General features: G+C 32.5%; 1 protein-coding gene across 1 annotated transcript in view; it reads right to left on the reverse strand.

Annotated features, from left to right (window-relative positions):
* The window catches only part of LOC148313340 (clavesin-1-like), a 43,826-nt gene that overhangs the window by 4,448 nt on the left and 22,091 nt on the right, over window positions 1–17,287 (reverse strand). The window contains exons 3-4 of the mRNA XM_088264355.1: window positions 9,088–9,309; window positions 4,553–4,746 (exon numbers count right to left, since the gene is read on the reverse strand). Coding sequence (XP_088120481.1) covers window positions 4,553–4,746; window positions 9,088–9,309 — 416 coding nt within the window. The remainder of the gene's footprint in view (window positions 1–4,552; window positions 4,747–9,087; window positions 9,310–17,287) is intronic.

The raw sequence follows: 17,287 nt of genomic DNA on the forward strand, positions 1-17,287 counted from the left end.
GCCACACATTTTATTTTTAAAGTATTTGACTTCATATACTAAAAATACGAATGTAATATAATGAAAAATACGTATTACAAAATAATTTACTCTATTCAAGACTTCCTCGATATCTCTGTCCGTTTACCGAATTATTTTAATTAAAAATAAATAAAAGAAAGATATATTTTAAATTCAAATGCAGATAACTTTCATTATTCATTTGGGCCCCAATCAACAAAGCCCATTCTCAGGGTACCATGGTATCGATATAATGAAATGCTTTAGAGGCTACATGCCATAATAACCCCTAAACATACTAAAAAATAAAAGATCACAATTTAATGTTTAATCATAAATAAATAAAACAGCCATGTAGAGCTTAAGAAATAAATAAAACGACTGTCAACAGTAGATAATAATTTTGATGTTTTTATATTTTACAAAATGAATCTATTTTCTTGGATTTTTTTATTCATCTGCCAATATTGACTTAATTTTATTCACCGATAACTAGCTAAGATAAGTATTCCCAGATTACGAAACGTATAAATATCATTAATTTAATGCATAAATGTGTATTTTATGCCTGTTTAGAGCTGGCATGGCTGTTTCGAAATATACGCCATTAACTCGCTAGTGTACGAGGATGATTATTGGATTTCATCAAATCGATAACATTTTGCAATCAGTGTATAGTATAATGATACGATTTGCTATTATTGGTAAACGGCAGTGTGTGGTATATCCTGAATAAGTTTCCCCAATGATGCAACGTTCGCCGTCCTCGTGTGCAAATATTAGCAAACCATCCCATGGATGTAAAGTTCACAATATAGAAGAATAAGTACCAAAAGTTTTTCAATCAATTTTAGACTTTAAGGACCCCGGAAAATATAATTCTTTAATTAAGGTCCTACCTACCTATAAGGTCCGCCTCCGTATTGTTATGGTTAGCACGCTTGGCTACCGTACTGGAGGTCCTGAGTTCGATTCCCAGCGGGGGGTCAAATAAATATAGGTGATTTTTTCGCTCTAATATTTATTCAATATTACCTTGGACTGGTACCTAAAGCGGAGGGCTGATCGCCTTTTCTTCATGTGTTAACCATTAAGATAATACTGCGTTTATATGGTGCAGTGCCCTATGCACTATCGGATAAGGGTTTGAAGTGAAGTGATAATCTGTCACAAGTGAGCAATCTGAGGATATTAAAAAGTGCCATGGAAAACAATATTGCTATATAATAGTGCTATGACTATTAGATAGTCAGTATGGAAAAAAATATCACATGTGAAAATAAAATATCAATAAAAATTTGGTTAACAATTAAATAAGTCATGAGCTAATTTTCAAGGGTGGTAATTTATTCGTGTCATGTAAATGAATTTACCTAAATGTTACCCTAACAATTTCTGTTCCTTCTCCTTGATTGAAAAAAGATTTCTTCAAGAAAATTTATCCGTTATTATTTCCTTTTAAAAAATACGGAAAAATAGAAATGTCATTATTTTTATTTCCTTCCTGTAACATAGTATTTGTAATTGTACTCCATGTAGCTTGTAGATGGTCATGACTTAGAAATATGTTATTTTTAATAACTTTTTTTTCATGCTAAAATAAATATTTGTTTTTGTATAACACACACAAATATTTAAATTTTTATATAGGTATTTCAAACGCAAATAAAACAATATAAAGCAATATAGCATACAATATGGTATGAAGAGAATCGTAATAATAAACTGGAAAATATGGTTAATAACCCAGAAATAAACTGTTTATAAGAACTCCTAAACTCAAAACAAAGCTTGATATTCAATTAAGTGATTCACATTAAACTATTTTTTTAAATTCCTATTAATTTAATCACCCAAGTTTTTAGGGATCATGTCATTTTTCTCCAGTACTTGTATATTCCAGACCAATTGATAAATTGCTTCCTTGGATTTCTATCGGAATAAACGGAATCGAACTAGCGACGCCAATTACGCAGTCAGGCGTCTATGATTCGCTTTATGCAGTTGATATAGGTTTGTTAAGCTACAAAATAATTGAGTGATGACCACCGTCAGACTGGGAGCAGTATATTGTACAGTTAGTAGTCAGTACGTACAGCAGCAGCTGATTCCAAAGGGAAAGTGGATAGACCGGTTTCAAGGCAAAGTCGTGCATGTTGCTCGCCTACAGGCCCTACACGGTGCCAAAAAACTCTAGTGTTTAATATCTATGTAAATAGTTGTTCCGAAAAATACAAAACGCAATATCAGTTGTCATCATACTGTGCCTGTTTAAAAACTCAATTCGATCCGTTGAAATCAAATCCAGATTTGAGTTCAAATTACTGTTATTTTCTGTTTGGTTTCCATTTCTCCGGCCAAAATTGACCCATTTCGATAGCCCGCAACTTAATTTTCTTTAAACTCGGGTAACATTTAACGTAATTGAATTTTTTGCTTAAAACACCGTTTTTGTATTGAAAAATAGTTTTTCTTCGAAATAAATACATAGTTTTGAAAAGAAAACAGTTATTAAAAGGTAAGGAGTTAACAAAATATATAAATATATTTTTAATACATTTTTTTTAAATGTGCGCGAAAAAACGTCTGGTTTTTCGCGTAGCCGATCGTTTACTGCATTGTATGTTTTCGAGGTATCAGAATCGTTCATATAAAGTTGGAAGTGAAACTACGATTCACAATCGAAAGTGTGTCGTAAGTTGGTAAAGAGCGGTCACCCTTATGTCATGTTATCTTGGACGTGACGATTTTCGATGCCAACTTTAAACTAAAACTTCAGAGCTTTCTAAACTTTGGTGATTGCCAAATATTTTTTTAAATTAAAAAATGGAAAAATAGTATGGATATTACGGGCCACCGTACATTAGGATAAGCTGTGCAGACGAGTTGAGTGTTCTCGGAGTGGATGTAATTATGTCGATTGTGCTTAAAAGGTGACTGCATTACCGGATACCGGGAAGTGCCGTTTTCTTTATTCATCAAATTTTGATTCAGTACATTGTTATACGTATACAAAACGTCACATACAGAACTCCAACCTTAATCAAAATTTTTTCGTCGTTTGATTGAGTTACATTGAAGCAGTATATTGTAGCCAAAAAAGTTTGGTTTACGGAATTCTAACACATGTTTCTTTTGGTCAAAATATTTTTGATTGTTATGCAAAGTTGTACAATCTGCTTCCATTATCCATAAAATCATTAAAAATATAAACTAAATATAAAAGAGCTAGTCATAAATGGATAATGGAGTTGGGTAGATCTAAAATAGATCGCCATATCGTATTTGATTACATGTGACAAACAATTTTTTTTTCGTATATGTAGTTTTATAAATAAGTATTGGAAAATGTGCTCTCGGTACGGGAAAATTAAGTAAAGGCACATTATTGTATTCTTCTTATGTAAGAATTATTGGCTTCATCCCAACTTATCGTCTTTGATGACTGTTCGGGTCAGCTCTCCTCGTCCTCAGGTTGTAGGTCCTTCTATCATGGGCAACGTCACCTAGGTCATGCCTTCGAATCATGTTATCTTTCTGCAGCATCCATGAATTCTTTGGTCTTCCTCTAGATGCCTTTCGAGGAAAATCTATGGCAATTGCCTGGTTTACAATGGTTCACAATATGATCAGGTTCTCTGCGCTCTATGTACCCCATACCATCTCAATTGGCCTTCCTCTACCTTACTATTGATGCCTGCTACACCCAGGCTTCCACGAATGCGTGAACTCTTTATTTTATATAATTTATATTTGAAGCAATAACTTTTTGATTTTCCATTTTATAATTCAAACTACTTAATTAATTTTATATTTTATAACTTTTTTTCAAAATAACTATAAATATTTTATTATAACTTAGTTATAATGTTTCGAAGCTCACCGCTTCTTTTTCAAGACTGATTAATACTAAAACACTATCTACATAACATAATTCCAAATATTTTGGCCGTTAGGCAAAAGAGCTTGGGTAGATCTCAAGTGGCTTTATTTTTTGTATTGATTAGCAGTCACAGTCAAAAGGGATCAGGGATGTTGAGTGATTGCAAACATATTTGATAACCGACTTTTAGAAAAATCGTTTAGGTACTCGTGTATTTATTAGTTGTAAATTATTATCTTTAATTTGTCTCCAAGGGACACTCCAGCTGACCATTATTTTAATTTGCAATTATGTGTTCTTCTTCCAACCCTTATCCGCACCCAATGGTGCATAGGGTACTGCATCCTATAGAAGCAGTGTTATCTTGATCGTTAAATACAAGAAGGAAGGTTGATCAGCCCTCCACTTCAGGTACTAGTCCAGGGTAATATGGAATAAATATTAGAGTGAAAAATCACCTATTTTTATTTGACCCCCCTGGGAATCGAACCCGGGACCTCCAGAACGGTAGCCGAGTGTGCTGACTATTACACTATGGAGTCGGAGGTGGGTATTTATTAGTTGTAAATTATTATCTTTATTTTGTCTCTAAGGGACACTCCAGCTGACCATTATTTTAATTTGCAATTATGTATTTGATTAAATAAAAATATATATATTTAAAAATACCTGTATGCATCCCATGATGGCCTTGATGTCTGCCAGCGACCAGAGACTGACGTGGCCCATGAGCAGGCCGCTCTCGTCGTTGATGTAAGTGTACCCGTACACCTGATTCAGCTGGTCGTCCATGAGGGACTCGCAGACGAGCGAGTGCGCGCGCGCCATCTGCTCCGACGTGAACTTGTAAGGGTCGAATCGCCCTGAAACAACAACGTCTCTGTCACCACAAACGACCGACAACTAAAGAAAACTCTGCCTTAAGGCACGCATCACCAAACGTCGAACTAAATGTTGTTGGTATCGTAATCTAGTTTTTTAAAGAGACTGGGTGATTAATCCTGCGCTCTCGAGGCCTGGGCGGGTGCCCTGAAGGATGGCTCATCCTGGTTTTTCTGTAGGAGTGTATTCCTTTCCTTAGCTTAATGTTAACCTATAATATAAACAATTTATGGGTGTGTCCAAATCCTTGTTCACAAATCTGGTATTTTCCACTCGGGATTTATTTTTCACTTTGACATCTCAACATAGATGAAGAAGAATATGGAAGTCTTAAAGTTGTTATAAGTCACACTTATAACGACTTTAAAATAATTAATGTTTTACTTAGTAAATACCACTATTTCTTAAAATCTATTGTGTCACGTGTTTCGATGCATTCTGCATCATTTTCAAACACCGTACGGTGTTTCATATTTCTTAAAATCTACTGTGACACATGTTTCGATGCGGAATGCATCGAAACACGTGTCACAGTAGATTTTAAGAAATAGTGGTATTTCCATATTCTATAATACTCATTCTATTTCTAATATTAATATAACTGCATTAGATTCAAACTACTCAAACTCAATAAGCATAAGTTTCACTATGAATGAAAAAACATATTTAATAATTGCCATATACCGCTCTCCTTCACTAGATATAAAATCTTTTATTTCTGAATTGAAATTGATAATAGAGGAGGTTAATAAAAAAAATATTGATTTTTCTTTTATTGCTGGAGATATCAATATAAATATTTTGAATTCTATTTTAAATCCGTTAGCTAATGAGTACCTAAATCTTCTATACACAGCAGGCTATTTATCATATATAAACACCTCTACCCGGCCAAACATACTCACTAACTCATGCATTGATCATGTATTTCTAAAAACTAACCAATCCTATCTCCCAAAATCTGCTATACTCAAAATCGACTTAACTGACCACTATCCTACTTTTTACTGCCATAAAATGTTTAAGTCTAAAAACCCATCTATATCTAACGACCAACAAATAAAAAAATTTAAAATTAATTATCAAACATTAACTGATTCTCTACAATATGAAACGTGGAATTCCGTGTTTTTACAACACGATCCTAACCTTTCTCTTAACATTTTTTACGAAACATTGAATAAACACATTGAGAACAGTAGCCAACTAATACCAATACCAAAAAGTAAACACAAAAAAATTAAACCTTGGATAACCCGTGGACTAATAATTTGTATTCAACATAGAAATAAACTATATAAAATGTATAAAAATCATGAAAGTTTTTGTTTGACTAATCACAAGCCTATTAATGAAAACAAACGTAAAGAATATATCATTTACCGTAATTTTGTAAATATTCTAATAAAAAAATGCAAGAAAGATTACTATTCAAATCAATTACTAAATTCGAACTCAGATTGTAAAAAAACATGGAAAGTGATTAATGAGATTACAAATAGGAAACAAAGTGAACATATTTTTCCGCAAAAGCTAGTAACTGATGATAACATTATTATTACTGATAGAGAAGAAATAGCAAACAATTTCAATGATTTTTTCACCAACATTGCATCAACGCTCATAGATAATAATCCTTCCCTTAAAACACGTTTAAATGATTCTTCACATTCTCCTCGCATTCTCACACAAAGCCATCTGAATCCTAATTTTGAACTTTCTCACTTTAAGCGTATAACAGAAGCTGAAATATCAAAATATATTGACGAACTTAATATTAACACTGCTAATGGGCCAGATGAATTAAGCAGTACAACAATTAAGTCTATTAAGATATTTATAATACCACCTTTACTTTATATTTTTAATGAATGTCTCGCAAAAGGGATATTTCCTAACCAATTCAAGATATGTAATCTAGTACCAATTCACAAAGCTGGGTCCTCAAGTAAAACTGATAATTACCGACCAATTACTTTAATCTCGCAACTAGCTAAAATCCTAGAAAAATGTATTAAAAACCAAATGATATTTTTTCTGGAATCTTCCGATCTTCTATCTCATAACCAATTTGGTTTCCGATCTAGTTATAGCGCAGAAGATGCAATTTACAACCTTACAAAATGCATTTACTCTAGTTTAGACTCAAATAAGAAATGCCTTACAATATTTTTAGATCTTAAAAAAGCATTTGACACAGTTAACCATGGAATTTTACTAAAAAAACTTTGTAAAATTGGTATTAAAAATGATTGTCTATTGTTTTTTGAAAATTACTTAGTAAATCGACTTCAAAGCACCAAGATTGGACCAACTATAAGTAAGGCTAACACTGTGATACACGGAGTTCCACAAGGAACAGTGCTCGGTCCTTTATTGTTTCTAATTTATATTAACAATCTTTGTAATATCGATGTACCTGGTAAACTGTTCTCCTACGCTGATGATACCGCAATAATTGTACAAGGTAAATCCTGGGAAGAGACAGCCAGCAAAGCCAACAAATGTATAACAGTAATCAAAGAGTGGCTAGATCGGAACCTCCTTTCTCTTAATTGTGAAAAAACTTTATTCATACCTTTTTACAATTCTTACTCGTCAGCCCCTTCATCGAATCTTAACATCATGTTTCATAACAAAAATTGTAACCTCGACATATGTAATAACTGTGTAAAAATGAAATCTGAAAAGTCGACAAAATATTTGGGTCTAACAATAGATTGTCAACTCAAATGGAACCAGCACATAGAAAAAATTGTGAACAAACTTAGGTATCTGACATATATTTTTAAACGTTTGTCTAGTTATGTCCATCCTAACACCAACAAAATGGTCTATCATGCACTTGTACAGTCTTCTCTTTGTTATGGAATAATTGGATGGGGGGGAGCATTCAATATTCATTTAAAGCCTTTAGAAACAGTCCAAAAACTTATTATTAAAATCATGCTTAAAAAAATTCTACTTTTCCTTCCAACCAATTATTTCAGGAAGCCGAACTTTTGGAGCTACGAGAAATCTATTGCCAACAGTGTCTAAAATATGTTTATTTGCGCCAACATTTATTTCCTAAAAATAATAATAGATCTAGCCAACGAATTAATAATTTATTAGAAATCCCTTTTTGTAAATCCAGACTTGCGCAAAGACACTCATTTTTCATAGCTCCAAAACTGTTCAACTTATTCCACAAAGACTATTTGTTAGATGTTAATTCCCTAAGTTCGTGTAAATTAAAAAATTTGCTTAGATTATTTATAAAAGAGACAGATTTAAGTTCCTTTTTCATTTAGAACATGATCGCTAGCTTTTTACTTTTTTACTTTGTCATCTTTTTTATGTTTAAGTTTTAATTAAAAAAAAAATAAAATAAAAAATTGCTCACTGAGAGTCAAGTATTTTTATTTTTATTTTTTTTTTGTATTTAATTTAAGTTTTTTGTATTTTGTATTAACTAATAATACTTAGAAACCTATACCCTTATACCCTGTACTATGACTATTTATTTTGTATACCCACACACAGGCCATGCCTTTGTGGGATCTTTTTTTGTATTTATTTTTATTTTTTATAAATATTTTTTGTTTTTGAATTTATGTAATGCAAAAGAATTTTAAATAAAGAAAAAAAAAAAAAAAAAAAAGTGGTATTTACTAAGTAAAACATTAATTTCAAATTGATAGATTTTACTACAAAGTGACTGCCGAATCAATTAATGACTTTAAAATTATTTAGTAAACGAAGACCTAAAATAAATAAAACATAAAGAAGAAATAAAATAGTCTGGACGAAGAAGAATATATGGAAATTTAGGTATTTACAGGGTTTTTGACTTGTAGTAGGCTGGTTAAGTGATCATTTTACTCAAGAGTAATAGATAGACGAGGAAGAATCCATATTCTAACCTCTTCGTCCTTTCTCGATTTTCATAAGTCTGGGTATTTTTACAGGGCTTATGACCCATTATAGGCTGGTTAGATGATCAACATTCACCATTCTACCCATGATTGACAACCACACTACTCAATTTTTCTAGAATCGTGGAAGGTATAGTGAATTTTTAAAGGCCATAACCCTTGTTAATACCAAGACTTTCATATTCTTCCTCATCTGTATTGAGATGTCAATATATGTAGATTTTTGCTGATTTCTGCGATCGATCGGAGAGTCAATTTTAAAAAAGATCGTAGAGTCTACACTATCTGAGTGTGGTCTAAAACATCTTTAGAAGGTACTTCTAAAATATACTAGTATTAGTAATAGGAGTAGTCCGGGCATACCAGGATCGCAGGAATAATGAGGAGGTAAGAGTATCTCGTTACCCGCGCAGGAGAGGATGATCTGCCTGTTGTTGGCGTCCCGCTTGAGCAGCGGCACGAGGTAGCCGCTGTCCACGATGGCCTCCAGGCTCGGGTCCGCGATGTCCAGCTTCTGGAACCACTGCGGGTACAGCTCGCGCACCGTCAGGTACTTCTCCAGCATGGCGCACGCCTGCGGCACCGAGAACTTCTTGGTGCGCAGAAAGCGTAGCAGGAAAGGACCGTCTGGGGACAACATGATAACAGTCATTAGGCTGCAAGTGTATTCAAGACAAATAAAAGGAGTGCAGATGGAAGGGGTTTCTTAAATATGCTGCAAGATGTAGATACTGCTAACACGAGATCGACTCTTGAATAAGATGCAGAGACTGCAAACAGGAGATCGACTCTTGAATAAGTGAAGAGACTGCAAACACGAGATCGACTCTTGGATAAGATACAAAATGCAGAGACTGTAAACGCGTGATCGATCAAGCAATGCAGCTAGAATTACCTGCGCTGATATACAGTGTACATATTATATAATGGCTCTGACAAAATGATCTCTTGATTTTTTTTTATAATTATTTTTGCACATGTCTTTTTATTTGCTTGGAAATAGTACAGCTTTACATTTTAAAAAGTATAAAATAAAAAAATAGTTACAGTAATAAAAATAAAGCCAATTACACAATTCCACAAATTTGTAAGTTTCACAGAAAAGATAGAATATCATATATTTTTTGGATCTAAAACCAATCCTCACTGGAAACACTCGGTTGAAGTGGGATTGAATTCTTGATTTGTCTGCAAGTGACGGAGACAAATCGAGAATTCAATCCAATCCAAGATGAATACTGGAAAGTTTCACTTGGTAAAAGTGGAATTGAATTCTACGAATGTATAAAAAGAATTACGAAGTTCATACGATAAAAAGACTACCAAACGATAGATGAATGAGATTGGAAGGTCAGACAGATAGAGCTGGACATCAATAGATCAGAGCTAAAATAATGATGCTGGTTCGTCTCCTAGCTGATCGGACGCGAAGCTGCAAAACGTGGACATAATAATAAGCGAGAGACAACAAAAGATAATGATTTATTATCCTCTCTTTTCTTGTCTATTTTTATAAGCAAAATCAGCGTCATATGTCGTTGGCAGCCATAATGTCTAAAATATGTTAATTAATTTGAGAAATGCAAATATAATAAATTATCATTGGTTCATAAACACTTACGGCATGTAATTATTTCACAACATGATTCCGAAAATAACTCGTTGCAGTAAATTCATGCGTAAATTATGCAAATGCGTGCGTTAGCGATGTTTTGCTATTTAAAAAATATATATTTTACTTAATAAAAATTACAAGCAATAAAATTTACCAAACAACATGTTGAGATATCAATAAAATGTTTTTTACTCCCTAACTACTCAAAGGGAGAAAAAAATGAATTAGAGATAATTGAAAATATTAAGAAAAGTTCTCTAAAGTGGTATGGACATGTGGAGCGAATGCATAACGAGATAATGACTTAGTATATTTGACGAATGTGAACGGGAGAACAGAACGAAGACGGCTGAAAAAGCCCTGGCACGACCAGATCAATCAGAAACTAAAATCTGATGATATCAAAAGTCTACGTAATCAGAGGGCATGTATAACTAGATGTATAGATGTGATAAATTTGTATGTCAAGATAGAAAAGTGGCATTCCATCCTCTCTGCCTACCCTCATACCCCTGCAGAAAAACGTCGTGATGATAGTTGCAGTAGTAGTAGTAGTTAAAAATCTTTTATTTAACTACAAATCAATATCCAATCTGCATAAATTGTAAATGATTTCCACGAGTTTCATCTAATGAACAAGTAATGATGCATTATATTATATTGCATTGAATACCGAGATTTATTTATCCCGAAAAACAAACCGTTAAAAAACTATTAGCCAACTCTGAAAAGCTTTACTTAAAAACTACACAAAGTGACAAAGATGGCGTCATGCTCTGTTTCGATTCTGCAAGATCATGAACCAAAACAAGTAAATTAATTCATGAAATACTTATGCCTACGTATTAGTAGGTCCATCCTATTAGTCCAATATTTCATCAGGGGTCATTCAAACGCCAAGGTCTGTTTTAGTTTGGAGGAAAAATCTCCATTAAAACACAGTTAATCTTTAAAGTATTTCTAAACACATTTTCTCGAGAAGATGTCAAGAAAAACACGAATGCAAGATGTCGAAATACAAGCGCATGGCACAACCAACACATTAACAGAGTAAATTAACATTTTCCCGTCATCAAATACAATTATTTACCTTTTATGTAAACTTGTTATTTTCAACAAAGAGACACTCATGGCTTTTATTCACATTCCATTACTTAAGGTGCAAACACACATATTTTGTATATCAAAGGCATTGTTAACTTTGTGGTATGGTAATATAACACTCTCCTTATCATTCATCGTTCACATTGTGTAATACCACTCTACTAAACATTGATTCGTGACTACCGATTGAATGATTATTCCGAAACCGGTAGTCACGAATTAGTGTTTATTAAAGTGGTATTACACAATGTGAAGGAAGAATGATAAGGAGAGTTATGCAGATACACATGCTATTAATGAGAATGCTTATATAGGCATAATAAGGAAACCTGTTCACACATCGCTCACTCCTTTCAAGAACGTCATAAATCAAAAATTGTCAATTTTCAGTTGTGCATGTTTTCGGAAAACCCAGAAAATGTACTATATTTTAGCAGAAGCGGTATATTTTTAACTTACCGGCTACAGGGCAGAAAGTGTTGTTTTTGCATTTTAAAGAAATGGTATTGTTTAATAATTTTTTTAAATGTACTAAATATTTTTCAAATGGAGAATAAACATTCAGGTTTTTTACCTAAAAAGATCTGTGGCACAGTCAAAAGTTAAATAAGTGGTTTGATTTTATTTTTAATACATTTCATTATATTTTTAAACTTTAAAAACTATCTCCTGAAAAATAAAGTTTTTTGATGTGACGTTGTTGAAAGGAGTGAGCAACATGCTTAAAGCACCCCCCCTTCAACTCACGCTGCAAGTAGCATGCCCGAAAATCGAACGGCTGTCGATTTTTGAGCATGCTCATTTCTAGCAAGGAACGTGCACACATGCTAATAAGTAGTACTTGCTCAAATGTAACATGCCCATTTGCTTAAATGTAGCATGTGTATCTAGACCTTTATGTTGACGTAGACTATGAACGCGAGCCTCCTTCACGATCACAATAGAAAACATCACTTATGTCGTTTATGTTTTTACTCAATAGTAAATTTGTTCGTGTCAAAGCATGGGATATCCTTTCGTTGTGTAATGGAAAAACGATGTTTATTATGCATGTCTTCAATTCGTCATTATCGCGTTTTTTAAAAAAAATATAGAGGTTAGGTTGCAATACTAATGCATGTGGTATATTATGACCTCCTTAAGTCGAGAAAATTGATAGTCTATAACGTAATTTTTTTTACACCCAGGTAAAGTTTGATTTTAGTGAATTTTTCGCTTAAAATATCGTTTTTGTATTAAAAATAAGAATTCATTCGAAATAAATATGTAAGTATTTGTGTTTTTTTATTATTTACACAAATATTTCAATTTCATAATATTTCTGTGAGCCTTAGCGGCTCGTTATTAGGAGTAGGTATCAAATTGTGGTAGAGTGGGTTCGAACCGAGAAACTCTGACTTAAGAGTCCGCGACACTAACCACGGGACCACAACCCGACACAAAAATTTTGAAGTTTGAGAAATGTTTTTATAATTTTTTGAGTTGAAAAAAATACATATATATATATTTTTTAATATGCCAATACAATATATGTTTCTCGATAAAAAATATACGTGGAGGCACGTCTGGCCCCTAGTGCGGACGATCGTTTACTGAATTGTGTGTTTGCGAATAGTCCCTTAATATTTTACTTCATAAACGCTGAAATTTGTTTGTGGAAATCGTCTTTATTGTTCACTAAGAAAAAAATGTTTCTGGCAACCGGAAAATATTATTTATATAAATAAGGCTTTTTCATTTTCACCCCTCATTACCTGAAAATATACACTTTTTAAATAGTTAATATTTCAATCGAAAAAGAATATGTTTTTTCAAATTGTCATAAAGCTAGGATTCAATATCTTATATTATTCAAGATTTATCACATAGCTCATTTATTTGTCTTATTCGTCTTGTCATACATTCTAAATAAGATACCCCTAAATCTGATAGATCTTTGCCTCATAAATTTTTGTCACCTTTTTAAATCTTTCTTTTTTGTGTCTATTGTATTATTTTTTAGGGACCAATCTTATTAATTTATTTTTAACTACCCACATCCTACTATCATTTTTAAGATATATAAATCCTTGTACATACATTGTTAAGGAGAATTTTCTAAAGCAACTAATAAATATTTATAAAAATAAAATAAAAATAAAGGAAAATAATTGTTTACCAATATAGACTCTTTATGTAAAGAATTCGATAAAATAACAGTGAATGAATAATTGCGAAGCTACATTTTTATTATGTTTGCTGGACGATAAAATGGTTTCATTCCTGATATTAGATTTTCCAAGTACAGCGAAAACGATAAAACTAAATTATACACTATTGAAACACCGATCCAATCACATTTATCAACATCATGTACTGAACTTTATTAATCGCCGACTTTTAGCATCCGAGATAACTATATTATTATCATTTCGTTGGATATACATATATAGACCTTTGTAAATAAATCACCGCAATAACGAGTTATTTTTTGCTAATTAAAGTCTTCATATTAATGTGTCGGGTTGTGGTCACGTGGTTAGTGTCGCGGACTCTTGAATCAGAGTTTCTGGGTTTGAACCCACTTTACCACAATTTAATACCTATATTTTAAAAATGAGCCGCCTTAGGCTTACAGGAATAGTAAGAAATTAAAGTATTTTTGTAAATAATAAAAACAGAAATATACTCTTTGTTAAAATAAAAATAAATATTTATTCCATTTATCTGCAGGGGTAGGCAGAGAAGATGGGACGCCACCCTCACCTGTCCCGACGTACAATCTTAGCTTCATTCTTATATTTTTAATTGAGGTGATCATTTCAACTTGAGAGATGAAAATATCAAACAAATAATTCTTCCAAAGACTTTTTTTATCATTTAGAATATATTTTTTTTATCTTGAGTAAAATTCATTCAATTACTTTACAATACTTTACAGTAGTAGTAATTTTCAATGTGTAAGTAAGTTCGAAATCCATATTGACCTGCCCGAAACTAGTTTTAAAACCTCAGCTTTTTTAGAATACACATTAGATTTTCGTTTGTTTGTATTGATTTTTTAAGATCCTTAATTTTCAATGTTATTTTTTTTAAATTTAAAAAAAAATTGTTTTTATTATTTACACAAATATTTCAATTTCATATTATTTCTGTGAGCCTTAGCGGCTCATTATTAGATATAGATATCAAATTGTGGTAGAGTGGGTTCCAATCCACATATTTAAAAGCACATATTTATTTCGAAGAATAACTTATTTTTTCAATACAAAAACGGTGTTTAAAAAAAAACGATTACGTCAAATGTTACCTGAGTTTAAAGAAAATTAAGTTGCTATTTAACGAATACTAGGCCTTAAGTTGACTGAATAGTTTTTAAGTTATGGCGGTAAATGAGAAAAGCCAACCTTTCACCATTCATCAGCCGCGTTCATCCGTGAATCTGAAGGTTCGTGGATCATTCGCATTCATCCGTGAATCACCTTTAACGTTGGCTCCATTACTCGTTGTACCTTATTATGCAGAGTTAAGTCTGTAGTCGTCTTGGTTCAAACGAGAAAAATAATTTACATGAATTCGTGGGCTCTGAGAAATCTCACGACCCGTTTCATCAATGCCAAATGATTTCTGAGCGGAACGGTATCATTAAATGACAATAAAGTATTTATTTTATTTTCCTAATTATTTTGTTAATGATGGAATCAACTAAACTAACTAACCACTATGCCGCTTTCAGCAGGGGTAGGCAGAAATAATATAACGCCACACCAATCTGTCTTTGCAAACAATCTTCACATCTACCGCATTCATGTATCTCCTCATTTCGCTCACTCCTTTCAACAACGTCATATATAAAAAAAAAATTCAGGAGATCGTTTAAAAATAGAATACAATGCATTAAAAATAAATATCAAGCCACTTATTGAACTTTTTACTGTGCAACAGATCTTTTTAGGTAAAACCTAAATGTTGTTTCTCCATTTGAAAAATATTTAGCATATTTAAAAAAATAATTAAACAATACCTTTTCTTCAAAATGCAAAAAAAACACTTTGTGCCCTGTAGCGGGTAAATATTAAGTTAAAAATATGCCGCTTTTGCTGAGATACAGTACATTTTCTAGGCATTCCGAAAACATGCACAGGTGAAAGTTGTCGATTTTTGATATATGACGTTGAATGGAATGAGCGATATATGATATATCCGCCGATTTTTTCGACTCTTGATCACTACATTTCCAACTACATTCACCTCATATTTTTTCATTTTCTTTCTTCACTCATTCGATTCACATGGCCAAAACATCTCAACACACCTTTCTTAATTTGATCGATAATGCTTATCTCAGCCTTGCATTCATTCCTTATGTCACCGTGCACCAATGGCACCAAGGTAGAATGAAAATAAATATTTCTATATATTATCAACGTTTCTCATTGTTTATAACATGTAAATGTTGAGAAGATAAATATTAACTTTTTATTATTTCGTACACATCTGCAAAGGTATAAAATATTTGCGTGGGTACTTTTAAGTTGTATCCTAACAAATAGTGTAAACTAGGATCGTACATCCTGGATGCTAAAAACAGTTAATAAAGATAAACTCATAGTAAACAATAACGACCTTGCTTGAAATATCGGCTATCGGCGAAAATATTTATTTTAAAAATCAATAATGAAACTAAGAGTGATATTTTGTTAAAATACCATTACAAAGTAAAATGAAAAAAACTTTTTTTACCCTTTGCTTATCAAAATCCTATACATATATTGGCTTTCGGTACTCTAGCGAGAAATACCGGATCCGTCGGATCAGATCAGATGTATTTTGGACAATAAGTTAGGGATTCCTTCCGAGCTGTGCAAAAAAAATCGTTTGTTTTTTCAATTAGTTAGACAATAGAAATTTATAATTATTGATAATTTACATCGTTTAATTTAATATTACAAAAATTGAAGTTACAAAAATACTTAAAAGAGAAACGAGAAAAACAAGGCACATTAAACCAATTTTGTTTCCGCGAAAAGTTAGTACTTTAGTGATAATAAATATACATTTTTTGTATCAAGGTTTTAAAAAAAAAAAGCAATAAATTGATACGTCTATTTTATATTTTTCTATTTTTAAAAAGGAATGATTCGCAAAGCCTATACTTTTAGAGGCTTCTCTGCAGGTACGATAGTAAGAATAGGGAAGGTAAATGTAAAAAATACATCAACTACACTTAGACCAAGTGAAAATAAATCTTTCTTCAATCAATATTGCAATAGACGAGATTCGAACCCGTGACGCCAGTTTCGCAATCGCAGCGTCTACCTAACTACGCCACGGCGCCTGTCAAATAAATTACAAAATTAATACATATATCGTAGTCGTACAGGAGAAAGTGACCAACTACCAAAACGTAAAATACTCAGGAGGGCCATTTAACTCACTTTTGCTTGGCAAAAAAATAAACATCAATGCAGTTAGTCATTTTTAACGAGTCAATATATTATACTTCCAAGTTTAAAATCCTTTGGGATGTTTTTCAGGGCAATATTAAGCTAGTAAGATATCAAATAGTCAATGATCACGTTTTTGTAAAACAATGCACTTAGTCACTATCTCCTGTATGACTACGATATAATAAATATACAAATACAAATATAATACAAATATGTCCACCTCTACAGTTTAATGGTCAGCACGCTCGGCCAACGTTCTGGAGGTCCCGGGTCCGATTCCCAGAGGAGGGTCAAATAAAAAGTAGTGTTTTTTTCACTCTAATATTTATTCAATATTAACCTGGACTGGTACTGAAGCGGAGAGCTGATCTCCTTTCCTTCATGTGTTACCATCGAGATAACATTGCGTTTATATGATGCAGTGTCCTATGCATCATCGGGGTGCGGATAAGGGTTT

This window comes from Brachycentrus maculatus, unplaced genomic scaffold (genome assembly GCF_059751285.1).
Source record: "Brachycentrus maculatus isolate JH-2025_06_01 unplaced genomic scaffold, ASM5975128v1 h1tg000015l, whole genome shotgun sequence".
NCBI lineage: Eukaryota > Metazoa > Arthropoda > Insecta > Trichoptera > Brachycentridae > Brachycentrus > Brachycentrus maculatus.